Consider the following 19,193-nt stretch of genomic DNA (forward strand, 5'->3'; position numbering starts at 1 on the left):
CAACTAAATCTGAGCTTTTCTCTACAGAACAGAGTCCTCCACCAATGAGGCAACACCAGATCACCAAAGTAAAGAGACACAAAAATCTCCCCACCAAAAACTGTTAACGGTGCTTTAAATTTGGACTGTTAATTCAGTTAAACTGAACTAACTTGAAATTTTAATCTACTTTCTCACCTAAAAATGTTTTAGGACAAAGATTTGTTAGTTTTATTATGACACAGAACTTACAAAGCTGGCTGAGACACTGCAGGGGAAGGAGCTGAATCTTCTTTCTTAGAATCTTCCACAGCTTCTGGTTCATCATCGTAGTCAAACCGATCTAGCAGCTTCTGAAAGAAACCACATCAGCACAACTATTTTTTCTGTATCTTACCCCACTGGCAGCCAAAATATCTTTATTATCACATTCTTACAACCAGTGTAAGCTCTGAAACTAAAGACAAAGTCAGAATTGGGGAAAAACAGAAATCTATATTCCAATACCAAATAAAAACTGTCCAAAACCAGATTTCTCCATCTTGAGAAAATGCAAACCAAGACTTACTTTGTCAAATGATGTTTTCTGCTCAGGTGCTGTGAAAGCAGCTTTCTGCTCTGGGGGCTGTGCTGCTGTGGTTTTCAGCTGAGCAGTAATAGCTTGAACCTGAGCCATCACAGTGTTGTCTATGACCGGTGACTGGGGCTTCTGAGGCTGCTGGAAGGTCTGCAGGATTTGCTGCAGCTACAGAAACATGAGACAGTGTGAAGTGAATGTCCTCATATAAACACCAAGTATTGAAAGAGCTGTAGGATATAAATTTTATGTCAATACAGATTATGGCAGGGGATGAACACAGCACAACCTGAGTGAACTGTGAAGCATTAACAGCAAGACCACGAGTCCCTTATTTAAATACTTTGGTGGCAGAATTCAGTAGAACCCAACATCGCAGTGTTCAGGCCCTTCAACACAGCAAACATTTAAATGGACTGAGCAATGAAATTCCTCATTTCCTTTGAGATATTCCACCTGTTCCAGAAACCTTCTTACTGCATCAATTTGTACCCAGTTACTTAGGCACTGAATATCATGAAATATCACAACTATTGGATGGAAGAATTTAAATACTCTTTCCCACTGAAGACCTTTGGGAAGCTTTTGCCTCAAACCCGGGCTGTCAGTGCCACCACCTCCCCTCGTTTCAGGCAGGCCCTGGAGGGGACAGAGAGCAGGTTACCTGTTGTCCCTGCGTTGTCTGGAACAGCTGGGCCACGGCTGCGAAGGCGTCGGAGCTGGGCAGCTGCGGCACGGCGGGCACCGAGTTCGCCGTCACTGGCGGCGGCTCCGAGGGAACCTTGGCCGGAGGGGGCGGCGAGCCTGGGGGGCCAGAACAAGGGGGGCTGTGAGACTGCACAGGGCCCCTCCTGCTCCCCACAGCAAGTGCCAGCTGCCTGCACCCCCCGTTTATCCCAAAAGGGCCTACTCACAGCACCCCAGCTGCATTTTCTGTTTGCTCTGCCATGAACTGCTCTGCTCACTGCTCACACCCGCACCTGGCATGCACTGGGACAGAAAAGCTGCTCCCACACGGAATTTCAGCTCCCAGCTCTGTGTTTGTAGCTGTGCAGGTTTAGAAAAGCTCTCACCGCTCACACAGCATTAGCAGTGAGCTTCAATACCCTGAAAGTGGTGGCTCTGCTTCCACAGGCCTGGGCTCATCCTTTTGGATCAACCACCTCACGGCTCACTGCAAGAGCAGCTGAGTTTCTCTCAGCATTTTCCACCAGTAACTGAACCTCTGCAGACAAGTCTGGCAATAATTAAAGGTTTTTAAGGATTACTTCAGAGGCAGTTTTCTTTGATAAAGTTTGTTCACATGTTCCTTTTGCATGTGCACATGGCACACCAGCAGCTGATGGATAAATCCTCCCACCAGGAAAATGATTTTTACTCATTTTTCCAGGAAAAGATTCCCATTTCCACTAAGCTTTGCTGAAACTGAGATCACAATTTAAGATATTCTATTAGTGTTCCCATTCTCTCCGCCTTACATTACAACACCTTTTTTAATAAACATCTTGCCAGTACCACATAAATTAGCAATAATCCCATCAATTCCTACATACTGTGAGTAACTATTGTTCACCAGATCTGTTTTAATGGACATCATAAAGCTGTACAACGAGTAAGTTAAAAAAACTCCACAGACAGAAATATTTAGTTTGAAACACTAAGCAAACATGTTTGCCTTGCAATAGCTACTCCTTTAAAGCCCTTCCTCTGTTTGCACTTCAAATAACTCCAGTGTTGACAGGCAGCAAGCACAGGCAAATGTGTTGAATAATACTTTCCCAGAAGTGAAATGCAACATAAAAATAAAGCAAAAAGGTATGTGTTGTTTTTAAATATAAAGTAACTCCCCAATTATTTCCTTAATACATTCAGCAGGATATTTGCTTGCTCAAGGGAGAAAATTTGCATTTCTCTCTGTTTTTATGGGTGAAACAGACTCTACTTCACATAATGTATTAATGTATTTATTACTATAATTATTAGCATATTTATTGCGGGGCCAAATGACCCCCTCTGGTGCACCTGACTAACCTGACAGAAGATCTCTGCAGAAGGCAGCCAACCTGCTCACACTACTGAGGAGAGAGAGCCGGCCAGGCAGTGCCCCTCACCTGCCCCAAAATTCAACTGTACAGCCACCACTCTGTCCCCAGGCTCAGATGCCAAGGCATTCCCTGGCCCTGGCAGGTTTAGAAAGCCTTTAATGGGACACACTTCCCTGAACACAGCTGGAGGTATTTCAGTGTTCTGCTGTCTCTCAGCACACCTCACTCCCTCCACTCCATTTTCCCAGTCCTGCTCCATGAGCACAGTAAACAAGGAGGTTACCACAGCTCAGTGTGAAACACGAGTGCAGAGCCAAAAAGCTGCTCTCTGCAGAGAGAGGGAACTGTGGAATGCATATTCCCTGCAAGTTCTGCTGTGGCACTAAATAGGTCAGTGCAGGCACTGTGGGCAGCCTGGCCCTGCTGGGCTCTGCAGGTCAGCGCTCCTCAGGCAGCAGCCCGTGCAAAATCCCAGGCACAAATGTTCTCTCTGAGAACCTGGATGTGAAACACCAGCACAAGACTGTCAGGGCTGCACACTCAGACACTGAGCTGCTGCTTTCAGCTACTGAGCTGACTGAAAGGAAGATGAAGCTCTTTAACATCCAAGATCCCACTTACATACCTGGACTCTGGCATTAAAATAATAGCATAAGAATTATAAAATTGAGAAATCACATAAAAATATTCCAAAGCAAAAGAGAAAATATCTGTTTAAGAGGGCACACTGAAGTCACCTGTATATATATGTACATATGCATATATATATTTAATATATTTCCCAAGTCAGTATTCACATGCTGATAATTTCTGGAGTACAGTATCAGCACTAATTTAAAATGAGTTTGGCTGCTCATTGTGACAAAGCTGACTTTACTGCTATGTCACTGCTGGAACTAAGAGCAGACACTTTGTGCTGAAGGCAAACAAGCTGCTGCCATGTGCCCTTTGAGAGCAGAAGTTACAATGTCATTCCTACCTTCATTGTTAGTAGCATTCTCTGCCATGGGTGCAGTGGCACTGGTTCCTGCTGCCATATCCAAGAGAGGCTGAATGATTTCAATTTTAAATACTCCATTTTTCTGCCAGAGGTTCAGAACACGAACTATTTTACTCTGTTGAAACAAAAGGAAGCACCAATGCTGAATCTTCTTTCTTCTGTTTGCAGAGAAGGTTTGAACAGCAAGTGACATGATCACACCAGCTTAACAAACCCTGTGTCGTGACAGAGGGCAGCAACACCTTTGAAGTGGCAAAGATAAAAACTGCCAACTTATTTTACTGTCACAGCAACCTGTGACATTTCCCTAAAACTCTTCTGGCCAGGCAGAAATCCAGGTGTGATGGACAATCCAGGACATCATTTCAGCCCCACGTCTGCACAGGGATGAAACACCCAACCCATGTGACCAAAAAGAGAAAAGGAAAATAAGCTGGAAAGCCTTCATGAAGAGAGGGACAGTTAGACCAGAAAATGCTGCCACAACACTGTGAAGTCAGATTGAGTACCTTGCTTGGTATTGTGCCTAATTCTATGTTGAGACCAGAAACTGCATCTCCATCATTATCCAAAAGATGAGGAAAGCAAGTGGAAACATCCTCACTGATCACTGCAGGATTAATTTAGAGTCTCTGATTGTCAGCTGTTATTTTAAGCTCTTTTTTTTTTTTTTTTTTTTTGTACATGAAGAACAATGCAGCTTCCAGGAATGAGCTGCAAATTGGCCTTTCCTTCTTCAGCCCAGCATTCACACAAAAAAGTCTCAGTAGTTGTGCTGCTTCAGCTGGAACGTGCAAGCAGGTAGAAGGCAGAACACATGTTGGATTGCTGTTCTTTCTGCAGACTTAGTCATTCACCTGCACACACAGAAGCTTCAAGTACCTTTTAGTTCAAATGAATTGATTCTCTTCTTTCACTGTGACTCAGTTTTATACACCCATGTAAATCCACCTCTACCTAAGTGATTAAAAAATTTTACAAAATGTTTGCTAAAATAACATCCATTATAGAGAAACTTGAAATGTCTATTTTTAAGTAACATTTTGGTCTGAAAAACAGTATACTTTTTGTTGCTCTGGGTATTCTGTCTCTCCAAAGAACTTGAAAATCATACAAAGGTCAAAAAATGGGCAAAAGCAATACTCCAATTTTCAGTCACATATTAATTTTACAGAAAGGCTGTAAAAAAAAAAAAAAAAAACCAAAAAAAAGTAGCATTATCCTTTTCAGATATCCCCCACAGCTGTTGAGGATCTGCAGATCAGGGTATTTTTGGTTTTAGGAAACAGAACTTCATTAAAGCAAGTGTGTTTTAAATAATAATATTCCCTATTTCAAGTAGTTCCATGAAGGAGATGGACAGTGTCATTCACTCACATGAACAAAATGGTAATGCAGAAACAGAGAGGAGAAGGGACTGCTCTGTTTCACAAGCCAGCAACCCAGGAGCTCCCAAATATCAGATTCAATGCCTGAAGGTCTAAATGCTCCACATTAGAGAACTGCAGAGCATCAAAGCCTTTCAAAAGCTTATTTAGAGAGTCAGAGAGGAAGTCAGGTAGAAAAGGACTATTTCACTCTTACAAAGAGAAAGGGAGTAGGTGATTTTCTGGAAACCAACTGGCAGCTTCTAAACCACACTGTTCTTGGCAGCCTCAAAACTGTTCTGACAGAGGTCACAGAAACCATCTTCTCTGGACCATCAGGAACTCACACCACTTTCTGAGCCTCTGTTCTACTAAAAGGTACAGCAGAACTAAGAAAAATGAGGCCTTAGACCAGCCCTGACAGTGGGGAGCACCAACAAAACTCAAGTATTGGAATGGAAAAGACTAAAGAAATCAACATGATGATTTTCTTAGAAAACATTTCTGAACAGAACAGTCTCTGCCAACAAAACCAAAGCTTCTCCTGCAACGCTGTCTTGTTGTGGCAGGAAGTTCTGAAGGAGCCTCAAGAAGAACTTTTGGCACATTTACACTGCTGAAGCGTGTGTAAAAAAACCGATGAGGTCAGGCAAAATACATTTTAACTAGAATTTGCATTTGGCTGTCATCTGTGATAACCCTCAGCAGCAGTCACTGCCAGGGTGAGAGAGAACCCCCAGATCACTACCCAGGCAGCACCCATCAGCGCCCAGCAACACCCGAAGGGCTCGTCCTACCTTGTCTTCAGATGGACACAGATACAAATACTGGAATGTGGCAGTGATGTTCTTGGAGAACCTGGGCCCAAAGACGTCCTTGTCGGTGCCGAACTGGTGCCGGGACTGCCGCACGATGGAGTCGATGACGTACAGGCCTGGCACTTTGTACTCCGGCTTGCACTGCAGGACAGCACCAGGGTGTGAGGGAGGGGAGCAGGGGCTGAGAGGCACTGCTGCTCTGGGGCTGGGGTCCTCTGAGCCTGCCTGCGACCCTGCTCTAGGGCTGGAGTCCTCTGAGCCTCCCTGCGACCCTGCTCTGGGGCTGGGGTCCTCTGAGCCCTGCTCTGGGGCTGGAACCTGCTCTGAGCCTCCCTGCACACCTGCTCTGGGGCTGGGGTCCTCTGAGCCTCCCTGCGACCCTGCTCTGGGGCTGGGGTCCTCTGAGCCTGCCTGCGGCCCTGCTCTGGGGCTGGGGTCCTCTGAGCCTGCCTGCGACCCTGCTCTGGGGCTGGAACCTGCTCTGAGCCTGCCTGCGACCCTGCTCTGGGGCTGGAGTCCTCTGAGCCCTGCTCTGGGGCTGGAACCTGCTCTGAGCCTCACTGTGACCCTGCTCTGGGGCTGGGGTCCTCTGAGCCTCACTGTGACCCTGCTCTGGGGCTGGAACCCGCTCTGAGCCTGCCTGCACCCCTGCTCTGGGGCTGGAACCCTCTGAGCCCTGCTCTGGGGCTGGGGTCCTCTGAGCCTGCCTGCAACCCTGCTCTGGGGCTGGAACCCTCTGAGCCTCACTGCGACCCTGCTCTGGGGCTGGGGTCCTCTGAGCCTCCCTGCAAACCTGCTCTGGGGCTGGGGTCCTCTGAGCCTCACTGTGACCCTGCTGTGGGGCTGGAACCTGCTCTGGAACCATGCTCTGGGGCTGGAACCCTCTGAGCCTCCCTGCACACCTGCTCTGGGGCTGGGGTCCTCTGAGCCTCCCTGCAAGCCTGCTCTGGGGCTGGAACCCTCTGAGCCTCCCTGCACACCTGCTCTGGGGCTGGGGTCCTCTGAGCCTGCCTGCACCCCTGCTCTGGGGCTGGAACCTGCTCTGAGCCTCCCTGCAACCCTGCTCTGGGGCTGGGGTCCTCTGAGCCTCACTGCACAGCTGCTCTGGGGCTGGAACCTGCTCTGGAACCCTGCTCTGGGGCTGGAACCCTCTGAGCCTCCCTGCACACCTGCTCTGGGACTGGGGTCCTCTGAGCCTCCCTGCAAGCCTGCTCTGGGGCTGGAACCCTCTGAGCCCTGCTCTGGGGCTGGAACCCTGCTGCTCTGGAACCCTGCTCTGGGGCTGGAGTCCTCTGAGCCTGCCTGCAACCCTGCTCTGGGGCTGGGGTCCTCTGAGCCTGCCTGCGACCCTGCTCTGAGGCTGGAACCTGCTCTGGAACCATGCTCTGGGGCTGGAACCCTCTGAGCCTCCCTGCACACCTGCTCTGGGGCTGGAACCTGCTCTGGAACCCTGCTCTGGGGCTGGAACCCTGCTCCGGGGCTGCCACTCTGCTCTGCAGCCCAGCCCTGCTCCTCCTGCCCAGGCAAGCATGAACACTGCACTCTCTGGAATTATCTATTGTCTCAGTGATGGTTCCTTTCAGTTCAGCACCTCCAGGTGCCTCCCAGCTGCTGTGTAGGGAAGGTGGGAAATCTCACCATTTACTGCCTTCCTTCCCTCCTTAATGTGTTATGGAAAACTACAATGTGGAACTCACACAGACAAAGTGATACCTAGCAAACCAGAATTTCCTCCCTCAATCCCTAAGGAACAGAAGCCTTTCTGGTTATTTACTAGCATTATTACCAATATCTAGCAATGCATATCAATAAATTGCTTCTTTTACTTTTTACCTTTTTGATAAACTTCTCCACAATCTGGACAACGTGCTTGTAGAGCTGGAAAATAAATACAACCATTCATTTATCATCTCCTCAGCAGTGGCACACCATTTTAGAAGCATTTTAACTCTTTGTGCTTACTACCACTTTGGAATGTCGCAGTCACATTCCAAAAAGCACAATGTTCCCAAACAGAAAAATATTCCATGGGGGAAAGCCAGGCCCAAGCCAGAAGTGTGTCAGTATGCACACAAGGCACAGAGCTTGCCAAGTACTAGTGAAAGCTTTCTGGATTTACTTTCTCTGCAATCCACACTGGTTTCACATGCTAAGGTGCAGCTGCATCCTGCAATATTTAGTTTTATTACACACAATCACAACACTCGAGTGGGTGTAGCATGAAAAAGCAACGACTCAAAGAAATCAAGCTGGCATTTTGCTCCCAGCCCAAAACCAAGGGATGAGATTCACCACCCACTTGTTTCTAGACAACAGCCTTAACAGCAACTAGAATAAACCATCCCCCAAGCTGAGATTGGGAAATCCTGAGTATTTACTTACAAGTGAAATAATAAAACATTGCTGCTGTTCCAGTTTCATCTTTGTTTTGTTGTACTTTACCTTAATAGCTTTAATGGCAGCTTTTGTGATGAGAATCATCTTTGCTCGGGAAATAGGAGGTTTCATCTCCATCAGTGAGAAGAGCTAAACAGAGAAAACAAACATTAGAAATGCACTCTGAAGTTCAGCAATTAAGCAAAAACAACATTTCAGGTGGGTGATTGGAGCAGTGCCATCCCACACTGTGCTGGCTGGCCCTGGGAGCAGTGGCTGCTTTACAAAGCCAAGGAAATCAGCATTTACCAGGTTACTGCTAAAAAGAACTGCTCTGCACACTTGGCTGTCTGACCCTCCACGTGGCTCCCAGGGGAAAAGTTCACTCCTCAAGGAGAACCTCTGCAGAAGTTATTGATATTATATTAAGTTTAGACAGGTTTATATGAAGTATATAGAAGTTATGGGTCATCTTTATGGGTGACATTGGCCATAACTGAAAATAAGCATTGGCTCCACATTTCAGAAACTGAGGGAAACCAGGACTGTACACAGAAAGCTGAGCACACACACATAATTGTTTTTACCTTGAAATATTCCTCACAAATCACAGAAAAAATTGGTTTGTGTTACATAATTTCATTTTTGTCTTCATCATAAAGAAAAAATGGAGCCCTTGAATGCGAGTGAAAAATGTCATCAATTATTTGCCACACAGCAAAGTAAGAGAATCAAAGTGTCTCCATTTGTCAGTGTAATGGAAAGTAAGATGTCATTTAAAACTTTGTCTCTTATGTTATTAATTAATAAGTTCCAAGATACTGGTGAAGTGACCAACTTACAGAGATTTATCCACTGTCTCAGTTAAGGAAAAAAGCCATCAATGAAGGAGATAAAAAACTGGCCACATGCTCAGAGAAAAGGGAAGTGCTAACAGGGCTTGGAGCTGTACAAAAGGAAGCCTTACACTTAGGAAACACCAAGAGTAGGAAATTTACTTTCTTATTTTGTATCTACTTTCTTAATTTGATTCCTGTTCCAGGAGACAGGAAAGAAGAAAAGCTGTCCTTGCAGACAGTGGTAGGCACACGCCTTTTCCAACACCAACACAAGCCCATGACTTTTCATTATTCCTCCCCACAAAATGCAAGTTCTTGTGCCAGAACGTTGGGGTTTTAAGGCCACTGCAGCTGTAAGAGACACCCCAGCTAACATCACTGCTTGCTGAGAAATCACAGTATGGACAAATGAAAACTGCCAGACAAAACACAGAAGGAGAGAGGGCTCTGTGAGCTGATATGGGTTTTTTAAAACATCTTTTCAGTTTAAACTTAAGTGCTTTAGAATGAAGTGCAGAGACTCCTGTTGAACAAAGTCAGTGCTATTACTAAATCTCAGGAAAATCTGTTTGAAGAGGTTACAAAATGGGGGGGAAATCCAAACCCCAACACCCACAAACAAACCACCAGAAGGCTCCAAAAGTGAGATGGGGAGGAAGAAAAAGAGGCAGCATTACAACAGACACTCCATATCCCCTCCTCTACCCATGAAGAAGCCACTGGCTCCTCCAGGAAAGGATCCACAGAAAAAGAACAAAGCAGCTGGTGTGGAAGCACTGCTTTGATGTTGGGATGTCAGGAACACAAGGAGAGACCCCAAGGAAATTGGCAGAGCTCAGAGCAGGGCCCAAGGTGACCAGAAACGAGTGCAGCAAAATAATAAAGAGAAATGTCCTAAAAGTATCCCAAGCAGGACATTGCAACTGGGGGAAACACAGAAAAAAATAAAAATCCCAGGACACAAACTGCCTGCCATCCATCCATCCATCCATCCATCCATCCATCCATCCATCCATCCATCCATCCATCCATCCCTCTTCACCCCTCCCACCACCTCCTGGAATTTCACCTCAGTATTTTGCTCCTTTTCTTGAAATGACCTAAGATGTCAGAACACCAAATAACTATTTACAGTCATTTTTAATGTCATTCTTGGTATGTTCCATGTCAACAGCATGTTTTAGAGATGGCTACAGCTAAACTTTAGCTCCCTTCCTAGTTCCTCGTGGTTTCTCCCTGCTCAGAGGACACCCAGGTATTTCCAGTTGCATTGGCTCAGTTAGACCTGGATCTTCTTGCACACACATTTCCCAAACCAATATACAAAACAGTCACCCCAGCACTATTTATAGAGGGCTGGTTCACAATAGTACATCCAGTTTCTCATGATCAGCTCAAGGAACAACTTGGACACAAAACTTTACACTCTATTTACAAAAAAAAAGAAAAGTATGCAACAAAGGCAAAGAAAATGTACAGCTTGAGGTTTTCCAAAGTCCTGCTGCACAACAGGAACCTGTGCCTGCAATGCTGTGACCTGCCAGAAATGACTTTCTGCTTTCACTGCCCCTAACTGCCCGTTTACAGGATGTGGATCCAAAAGAAGCAGAGGTGTTCAAGGGTATTACACTCAGGCCACAGTACAAAATATTTAACATTTCAGGGCATTTCTGGGTGCCTCTCCCAGCAGGATGGAAGTACAAGGTAAAGTATCTGCACAGCCAGGGATGCAAAAGGCAGAACACTCACCTGCTCAGTTTCAGGCTAACAATGCTGTTAGAGCACAGCAGAGCAGCAGAAGGGAGAGCAAGGCCAGAGGGGCTGTGCCCAAAGGCACAGTGAGTGTGAAATGCAGGAGCTCACAGGGGCAGAGCGAGCACAGCCCTTCCAGCTCCCCCCGTGCCCCTGCTCCAGCCCAGCAGCCCTGGGAGGGGCAGGCAGTGCACAAGGAGCAGGTGCTGATGGCCTTCACTTCCCAGCCTTCTGAGCAGCAAATGATTCATTTCTCTCATTCTATAATTAATGTCCTTTGATGGTGTAGTTTACATGGAAACCTGAGAACCAGGGGGTTTGAAGTAAAGGGGAGAAGTGCTACTTTAACATTTACCCAGCTTGAGATATGATCTTAAGAAAATCTGTTTTATGTCTGGGTAACACAGTAAAAGTGCCTTTTAGGACCTGAGCTGACTTCCTTGGCTTTGCCCTCCTGCTCAAGTGTCTGTGCCATAGAAAGGTGTCTGTATTTACAAACAAAGAGCTGTGGGCCCGTTTTATCCACTCGCTGAACAAACCCCAGAGCACAGCAGCTGCACAGAGAGGAAGGAGCTCCTGAACCAGACAGTGGTTAGTGATTAGGGGATATCAAGCACGCAGGTCATTGTCAGGACACCTCATTGAGCCTCCCCTTCTCCAATTTCCAGAGCAGTCTAACCCACCCTCAGCCATTCCAACATGCCCTGGGTGTCAACAACCCTTCCCAAAGCAGGCTCCACGTTCATTCATGTCCTTTGGAATGGATTTTATTCATGCATTTAGAAAGCAGCCAGCCTCCAGTGACTCACAGGCCTAGCTGCAGTTACTTGTTCCTGTACAGAAACAAAGGGATTGTGGAGGACACAACCACCAAGCACAGCCACTGCACTATTTTGTTAACAAAACTCCTTTACTGCTCATGCACGGCCAGATCTCTGACAGCAATTCTGTCACTCCAGCCATTTTCCTTCCCCTGCAGAAGTCACTGATCCTTTTCCTCTTCAGGCCCCCGTTTTTCCTTGAGGGAAGGAGGAGGATGTGTTGCTAAGCTGTATCTCAGAGGATCAATGCAGGTTTGAAATGCCTGACCACCAGCTGTGAAGCACAGCAAGTGTCAGGTGCTGCTGAAGGTAAGAGAACACCACAGCGTCCAGAGCTGCCAGGCTGCATTCTCTGGGAAATAAGTGAGATTTGACTTTGACCAGCTCTGAGCCCCAGGCAATGAAGCTCAGCAGCACTTCATCAACCGAGCTACTTCTGTGGCCTGCAAAGACCATTCACAAATCCCGAACCACTGGGGAGAAACATCTTCACAAAAGATACTCTCATGGAAATGACATCATGCAAAGGCACAGAATGGAGTTTTGTTTCTCCTCGTGTGCTCTGGAAACGCAGCTTTGGGGAGCAGTGCAGGGCTCTGTGTCCAGCCCAGCTCCTGGAAAGCTGCTGGTGCCACTGCTTCTAACCAGGAATCGCCACACAATCACGGCTCCCAGGGCTGCTGGAACAGGCACGGGGCAAAGAGCCCAGCCAGACCCTGGCAGTGGTGTCCTTCTGCTTTTCTGTGCCCGTGGAGCCCCACTGGGGATGCTGAGCTCCAGGAACTGCAGCACAAGCACGGGAAGGATATCCTGCTGCCCTCTATTTATAGCTGCTCAGGATGGAGGGCAGGGCTGTCACCAACAGGCACAAACTGCCCCACTGATCCCAACTGTCCCGTGCCCCAAGGATGGGCAAACAGCAGACAGGAACGTGCAGCTCCAGCTTCAAATAAGCAGCCCCAGCACTCCCATGTGTTTGTCTCCAGGCACACGGAGGGGGGGATCAATTGTTTCAGGGGCACACATTAACACTGAGACACGGGACTAAGTCAGTGATGTGCATTACTCAACACAAATAAAAGGTTACAAAACAGCAAAGTTGACTTTATTCTACTTCCAGCAGCAAGATTGTGAGAAAAAAATCTTTATTTCTAACTTTTATACCCACTAAACTATGCCTCAAGTTATCCAGATTCAAGAAAAAGACAGGCATCCCCTAAAGTAAAACATGCCAAGGATTTATATGGCAGATGTTCAGTGGGGAGTTTTTTGTTTGTGTTTTGGGGGGATGATTTTTAATTTTTTTTCAAAGAAAAATGTTTGCTTGTTTCCTTAAAACCATAAAAAGTTCTGTCCCATTATGCAGCTGACTTTTGTGATTCATTTATACTGTAAAATAACATACCCACCTAACACCTGAACCCTAACTGGTGAAAGGAACTCCTCAGAGAACACACACTGCACTCCAGACCTGTCAGATGCCCCCATTCAGCTGGCAGCACCTGCTCCAACCACAGCTGCAGGAAAATCCAGCAGCCAATACAAAACCCCTGCACGCTCCTGCAGCAACATGAGCACCTGGAAGAGGATGTTCATTGGCAAAGCTGCGCTCAAAATGCAGGTCCAAAGAACAGGATTGGCAATGGCACCACAACCCAACACAAATTACACAACCCAGGAGTTGCCACCCCCTGCCAGAGCCAAACTCAGTGCTCTCCCTGCCCAAGAGGGGACAGCAACCCCACCAGGTTTACAGCCACACTTGGAACCTGGGCCTCCCACCATCAGAGAAACTGCTGCCAACACCCCAAACACCCCAAACGATGGGAGCACCTGATGGAGTAGATGGCATTTCCTCTTCCAGGCAAAGTGGCCGAGAGCCGGCAGGTGCCACCTCCAGGAATCACCTCCAGCAACCAGGGCAAGAGCAGCACCAAACTGGATCTGCAGCTGCATTTGCCAGGGTAAAACTGCAATTCTCCCTGGCTACAGTGGCACAGTACAGCAATTCCTGCACCTCCAGCAAGTGCAGGAACTCCAGGCCAGTCGTGTATCCTGTACTCCTGTGGGGTACCCTGTATCCCTGTAGGGTACCCTGTACTCCCGTGGGGTGTCCTGTACTCCTGTGGGGTACCCTGTATCCCTGTAGGGTACCCTGTACTCCCGTGGGGTGCCCTGTGTCCCTGTGGGGTGTCCTGTACTCCGTGGGGTGTCCTGTATCCCTGTGGGGTGTCCTGTATCCCTGTGGGGTGTCCTGTACTCCTGTGGGGTGCCCTGTACTCCTGTGGGGTGCCCTGTATCCCTGTAGGGTACCCTGTACTCCTGTGGGGTGTCCTGTATCCCTGTGGGGTGTCCTGTACCCCTGTGGGGTGCCCTGTACTCCCGTGGGGTGCCCTGTATCCCTCTGGGGTACCCTGTAGCTGCCCATGTTCACTGCTGGAGCTGCTCCCCTCCCAGTAAAGGCAGTAACTCTTCAGTGAGCTGGCAGGGGCAGCCCCAAGGCCTCACCAGCCCTCGCTACCCCAGCACTGAGGGAACAACCCCCAGAGCTCTGTCCCCGGGAAAGGGCAGAAAGGAACAAACCCTGCCGTAAATGTGACCCCTCGCAGCGGCTGTCAGCGCGCACAGCTCCAGGAGCAGCGGAGGCAAAGGGAAGGGAGCAGTGTGCAGCTGCACTTTGTGCCCTGCACAGCTCCTGGGAGGGAGCCGGGCAGGAAGCACGGAGCCCCCGCAGCTATCCGTGTGCCGCTCCACACAGCAGCAGCTCCGGGGAAGCGCTCCGGCGCGCCAAGGGCTGCGAACAGCGATTTCGGCGAGCGCACCCTCTCCCCAGATGTGAGACTCAGCTGAGCCCACCGGCAGCCCCCAGCAGGATTTCCCTCCCCCAGCATTCCCGAGGGAAGGCGTCCCCCCGCTCCCGCACGGACAGGAAGGGGTGGGATGCAAACACGGGTTGCCAGGACGCGGGCCGGTCACGGGATCCCCGAGCACCGACTCCTGCTCTGCGGGCACGCTCGGCACCGGCACCGGCACCACCGTGACAGCCCCGGCACTGCCCGCACCGTGCCCACACCGAGGCACGAAATTCACAACATCGCTGCTGTCCCTTTCTACAACGCTGAAAATGACACACGCGTGCCGTTCCGGGCTTTTGGGGAAGGTGGCTTTGCACCTGCCATCCCACTGGTCTGGAGCTGCACAAACCCCCAAAACACCGGCAAATAAACAAACCGCTAACGGGATCTGCACGCCATCCACTTTTCCCTTGGCTCTTGCACAGTTTTGGTTCAGATGAGGGCATTCCCAGGTGTGTGTGTGACACAGCCTTGCAAAGAGGGAGCCTCACAAACCCCGAGTCCATCACAGGGGAGCAGCTGCCATCCCTCCTGTTTCTGTTCAACAGGCAGGCACAGGCACCCAGCCTCCAACACGAACCTGGCAAAGGCTCTGCCTCAGCTCTACGTGACTTTGTGTCCACGGAGGGGCTGCAAAGCCACACTGTCCAACTGAGGCACAAGTACAACCGACAGTAATTAATAATAATTGAAGTCACGTGTCAAAAACTTTACACAGCAGAGGCTGGATGGAGTTGCTATATATTATGCAAAAAACAACTACGGCCCTCTTTGCTTCCCACTGACTAAGAAATAAACCAAGCCAAAACCAGAAGAAGACAGGGAGGGACCTTTGTGCCGTAGGAAAAGCGAGTAAACGCCTTTCAGCCTGTCCAGTCCCCGGAACTGGGATCGATCCCCGAGTCCCATCCCCGGGACGAGCCCCGTCCCATGGCTCCCTGCCCCTGCAGGCTGTGCCCGTGCCGCCGCCTCGCATCGCGGCTCTCTGGCCAGGCAACTGCCGGGAAGGGCCGGTCCCGACCCGCGGCTTCCCCGGCACCGCGTGACAGCCCGGGCACCCCGCGATCCGGCCCGGGAGCCCGGACCCCGCTCTGCGCCGCTGCCCGGAGCGGAGCGAGGCAGCGGGAGGAGGACGGAGGCGGCCGGGCCGGCCCGGGGCTCTCTCCAACGCCTCCGGCCGTGCAGGCCCGGCCCGGCCCGGCCCGGCCCGCGCGGGGCCTCGCGGAGCGGCCGCTGAACGGCCCGGCCGCGCTCGCCTCCATTTTCCCCCGCAGCAGCGCTCCCCGCCCGGCGGCGGGCCCGGGCCGGCGCTCCCCGCGCAGGCCGCAGGCGGCGGGCCCGGGCCCGGCCGGAAGCGCGGGGAGCCGGGGGACGCGATGGCGGCCGCCGTGTGTGCCCCCCCCGCGCCGCGGCCCGCGCTTCGCCGCCCGCTCCCCGGCTCCCACCTCTTGGTTGAAGGCGTTCACGGCCTCCATGTCGGCGCTGGCGGCGGGAGGCGGCGGCGGGCGGCGGGCGAGGCGGGCGGGCGGCGCGGCAGGGCCGGTCGGTGCCCTCAGGGCGCGGCCATGATGGCGGCGGCCATGGCGGGGCTCGCGGGCAGCGCGCGGCCCGGGCCGACCGCGCGACGGGCGGGGGGGGGCGAGGCGCGGTGCACGCCGGGATCGGCCGGGCCTCCTCCCGGCCCACGCGAGACGTCGGGCGGGAGGGATGGCGGCGCCACGTGACCGCCCGCCGCCATGTCAGCGCCACCCCCGCTGTGGCGGGCGGGAATGGCGGCGGCGGCGACGTTAGTGCCCTAGCCCCCGGCACGCCCACCCCTGCCGTGAGGCCGCCCCTCACAGCGGTGGGGCGGCTGCCCCTCATGGGCTCGGCTGGGTCCGGCTGAGCTGGCCCGGTTCGGCTGCACTCGGCCCGGTTCGGCTGCACTCGGCCCGGTTCGGCTGAGCTCGGAGCGGCTCGTGCGTTCGGCTCGGCTCGGCTCGGCTCGGTTCGGCTGCACTCGGCCCGGTTCGGCTGAACTCGGAGCCGCTCGTGCGTTCGGCTCGGCTTGGCTCGGTTCGGTTCGGCTGAGCTCGGAGCCGCTCGTGCGTTCGGCTCGGCTCGGCTCGGCTCGGCTCGGTTCGGTTCGGTTCGGCTGAACTCGGCCCAGTTCGGCTGAGCTCGGAGCCGCTCGTGCGTTCGGCTCGGCTCGGCTCGGCTCGGTTCGGTTCGGCCGAACCCGGCCCAGTTGGGCTGAGCTCGGAGCCGCTCGTGCGTTCGGCTCGGCTCTGCTCGGCTCGGCTCGGCTCGGCTCGGCTCGGCTCGGCTCGGCTCGGCTCGGCTCGGCTCGGCTCGGCTCGGCTCGGTTCGGTTCGGCTGAACTCGGCCCAGTTCGGCTGAGCTCGGAGCCGCTCGTGCGTTCGGCTCGGCTCGGCTCGGTTCGGCTGAGCTCGGCTCGGTTCAGTGGGTGCAATAAAATAAAAATGAAATTTCGAATTTCGTGTCCTGTCAGTGTTTTTTTTTTTTTTTTGTAGGATGTAAGCACGGAGTATTAAAGCCTGATAAGGAATGTGTGACTAATTAACTTGTAAGCATTTTTGGTTTGGCAATACACTGGTAAAAAAATAAATATTTATATTTGTGTTTATATTTATATTGTATTTGAGGGAGGATAAAGAAATTCAAAGCAAGTGACAACTCTCCGGTCAAAGATGATAACAGAAGATAAAGATGATTTCCTTGGTACACTAGAGAAGCACTGATCAAATCCTAACCCGTGATTTCTGTTAAACTTTCTGGGTATTGGGGAGGAAATAATTCCTGAGAGGCGTCACACCTTCAATTTCAAAGCTTATTTTAAATTTATTTTTTTTTTTAATTTCCTGCTGTTCCACCAGTGCCTGCAGTGGCCAGGAGATGGCTCTGATGTCCGCACTAAGATTAAAACCAGGGAAAACACTATTTTCTCTCCCCTGAAACTCTGTCTGAGGAGTGCCAGCAAATCTCTTCGGCCAATGGTGGGGAAAATAAAGATAATTTCCCATTTAAAAAGTACTAAAATCTATTCCAAATATAATTCACAACTATAATTATACACCTAATTTATTTAAAAAACCCAAAAAATAAAACTTTTCAACATTTGCTTTCCTTCTTCTCCTCTAAATCTATTACATCCCTATTAAAAATATTCAATTTACCCTAAATATTAAAAAATCTATCTTTCTAATATTTCATCTAATAAATTCCTTTCTATTCTAATAAATTCCTAATCTAATAATTATAATAACTTCCTCTATACAATCTACAACTTCTCTAAAACAAAAACTCAAATTTCTAAAAAAACTAATAAAACCCCTAATCCAAAAATAAACCCAAACATTAAAAAAATCCTAAATAATATAAAAACTTAAAAAAAAATAAACCAAATGCTAAAAAAATTATCTAACCCTGTAATCTAAAACTTTACACATGAACAAATTCAAAACCCAACTAAAATTAAAAATACCTAAGAAAAAACAGGCTTGATGATATAATAATAGTAATAATAATAATAACAATAATAATAATAATAATAATAATAATAATAATAATAATAATAATAATAATAATAATAATAATAATAATACTACAGTGATGTCAGTAATTTTTAAAATATCATTTTGTATATACATACACATATATATGTATATATGTGTATGTTTTATATATACACATATATACATATATACATACGTATATATATATAATATGTATATATATATAAAATGCTTCACTTGCAAACCTCACTGCTTTGGCTCTGCTTGGATTTTATTGTGAGTTGGGTTTTGGGTTTTTGGTTGGGTTTTTTTTTTGTCTGTTTGTTATTTGGAGGGGTTTTTTATTTTATGGGGTTTTGTTGGGTTTGGGGGTTTTTTGTTTGTTTCTGCATTTTTTGGTGAGTTGGGGGTTTTTGTTTTATTTTTTGGGTTTTTTTGTTTGGCTGGTTTTGTCGTTGGTTTTTTTTTTTTTTTTTTTGGCAAGGTAGAACCCCCATCATTTCCAACATAAACAATTATTAAAACAAACCCTGCCAAAATAAACATTCCTGTGCATGTGTGCGTGGATCCTCTCTTCCCTAAAGACAGGAAACAAGCGGTGGGAGGGCTCTGTTGGTTCTCCTGCTCCTCCAAAACACAGGAACGCTGCAGAAAGGGGAGCTCCACATCTCCTGGAAGCACTTTGGCTTTTCCCTGGATTTTAATTTAATTTCCCATTTGCTGTCACAAGAGCAGCTTTCCCCAGCTTCTGCTGCTCCTCTGCAGTCCCATGACTAATTGGCAGTGACAATTTAGTACCTGCCTCTTTCACAGCACAAACAATGTTTAAATTTTTTTGCATTTTTTTTTTCATTAATTTACACGCCCGGGGATTTTGTGTGATGAGAAACACCCATTGTAAAGGTTTTTGGTTTGTTTTTTCCCCCAATGCACCCATTTCTGTGTTCTGATTTCCTGCAATTCCCCCATATCCACAAATATGGCTCATATTAGGAAAATACGGGCAAGCCCAGAGTGGATTCTAGGAAAAATACCTTGCTGCAAAGTATACAAGTACAGCTGGGAATATATTCACGTTGAATACATGTGCTTGTAAATAAGATCTTTTATTTGCATGTTTGACTCGGTGTGGGGATTGGAACATGCTTGGGAAGTCATTCCTGCCAACATTTTGGGGAGATTCTTAGATTCTTAGAGCTTTTCTGTGTTTTTGATATTACACTATTTGGAAATCAACCAGCTGGCACCG

At 49.0% G+C, this 19,193-nt stretch overlaps 1 protein-coding gene across 2 annotated transcripts in view; it reads right to left on the reverse strand.

Annotated features, from left to right (window-relative positions):
- Positions 1–15,934, reverse strand: part of SCAF4 (SR-related CTD associated factor 4) — a 29,947-nt gene extending 14,013 nt beyond the window's left edge. For both annotated transcript variants that reach the window (XM_058018501.1, XM_058018500.1), the window contains exons 1-8: positions 15,875–15,934; positions 8,229–8,312; positions 7,620–7,664; positions 5,766–5,927; positions 3,581–3,716; positions 1,221–1,360; positions 548–724; positions 232–332 (exon numbers count right to left, since the gene is read on the reverse strand). In XM_058018501.1, coding sequence (XP_057874484.1) covers positions 232–332; positions 548–724; positions 1,221–1,360; positions 3,581–3,716; positions 5,766–5,927; positions 7,620–7,664; positions 8,229–8,312; positions 15,875–15,904 — 875 coding nt within the window. In that variant the 5' untranslated portion in view covers positions 15,905–15,934. The remainder of the gene's footprint in view (positions 1–231; positions 333–547; positions 725–1,220; positions 1,361–3,580; positions 3,717–5,765; positions 5,928–7,619; positions 7,665–8,228; positions 8,313–15,874) is intronic.
- Positions 15,935–19,193: the final 3,259 nt, after the last annotated feature.

Source organism: Melospiza georgiana, chromosome 2 (genome assembly GCF_028018845.1).
Source record: "Melospiza georgiana isolate bMelGeo1 chromosome 2, bMelGeo1.pri, whole genome shotgun sequence".
In the NCBI taxonomy this organism is placed as follows: domain Eukaryota; kingdom Metazoa; phylum Chordata; class Aves; order Passeriformes; family Passerellidae; genus Melospiza; species Melospiza georgiana.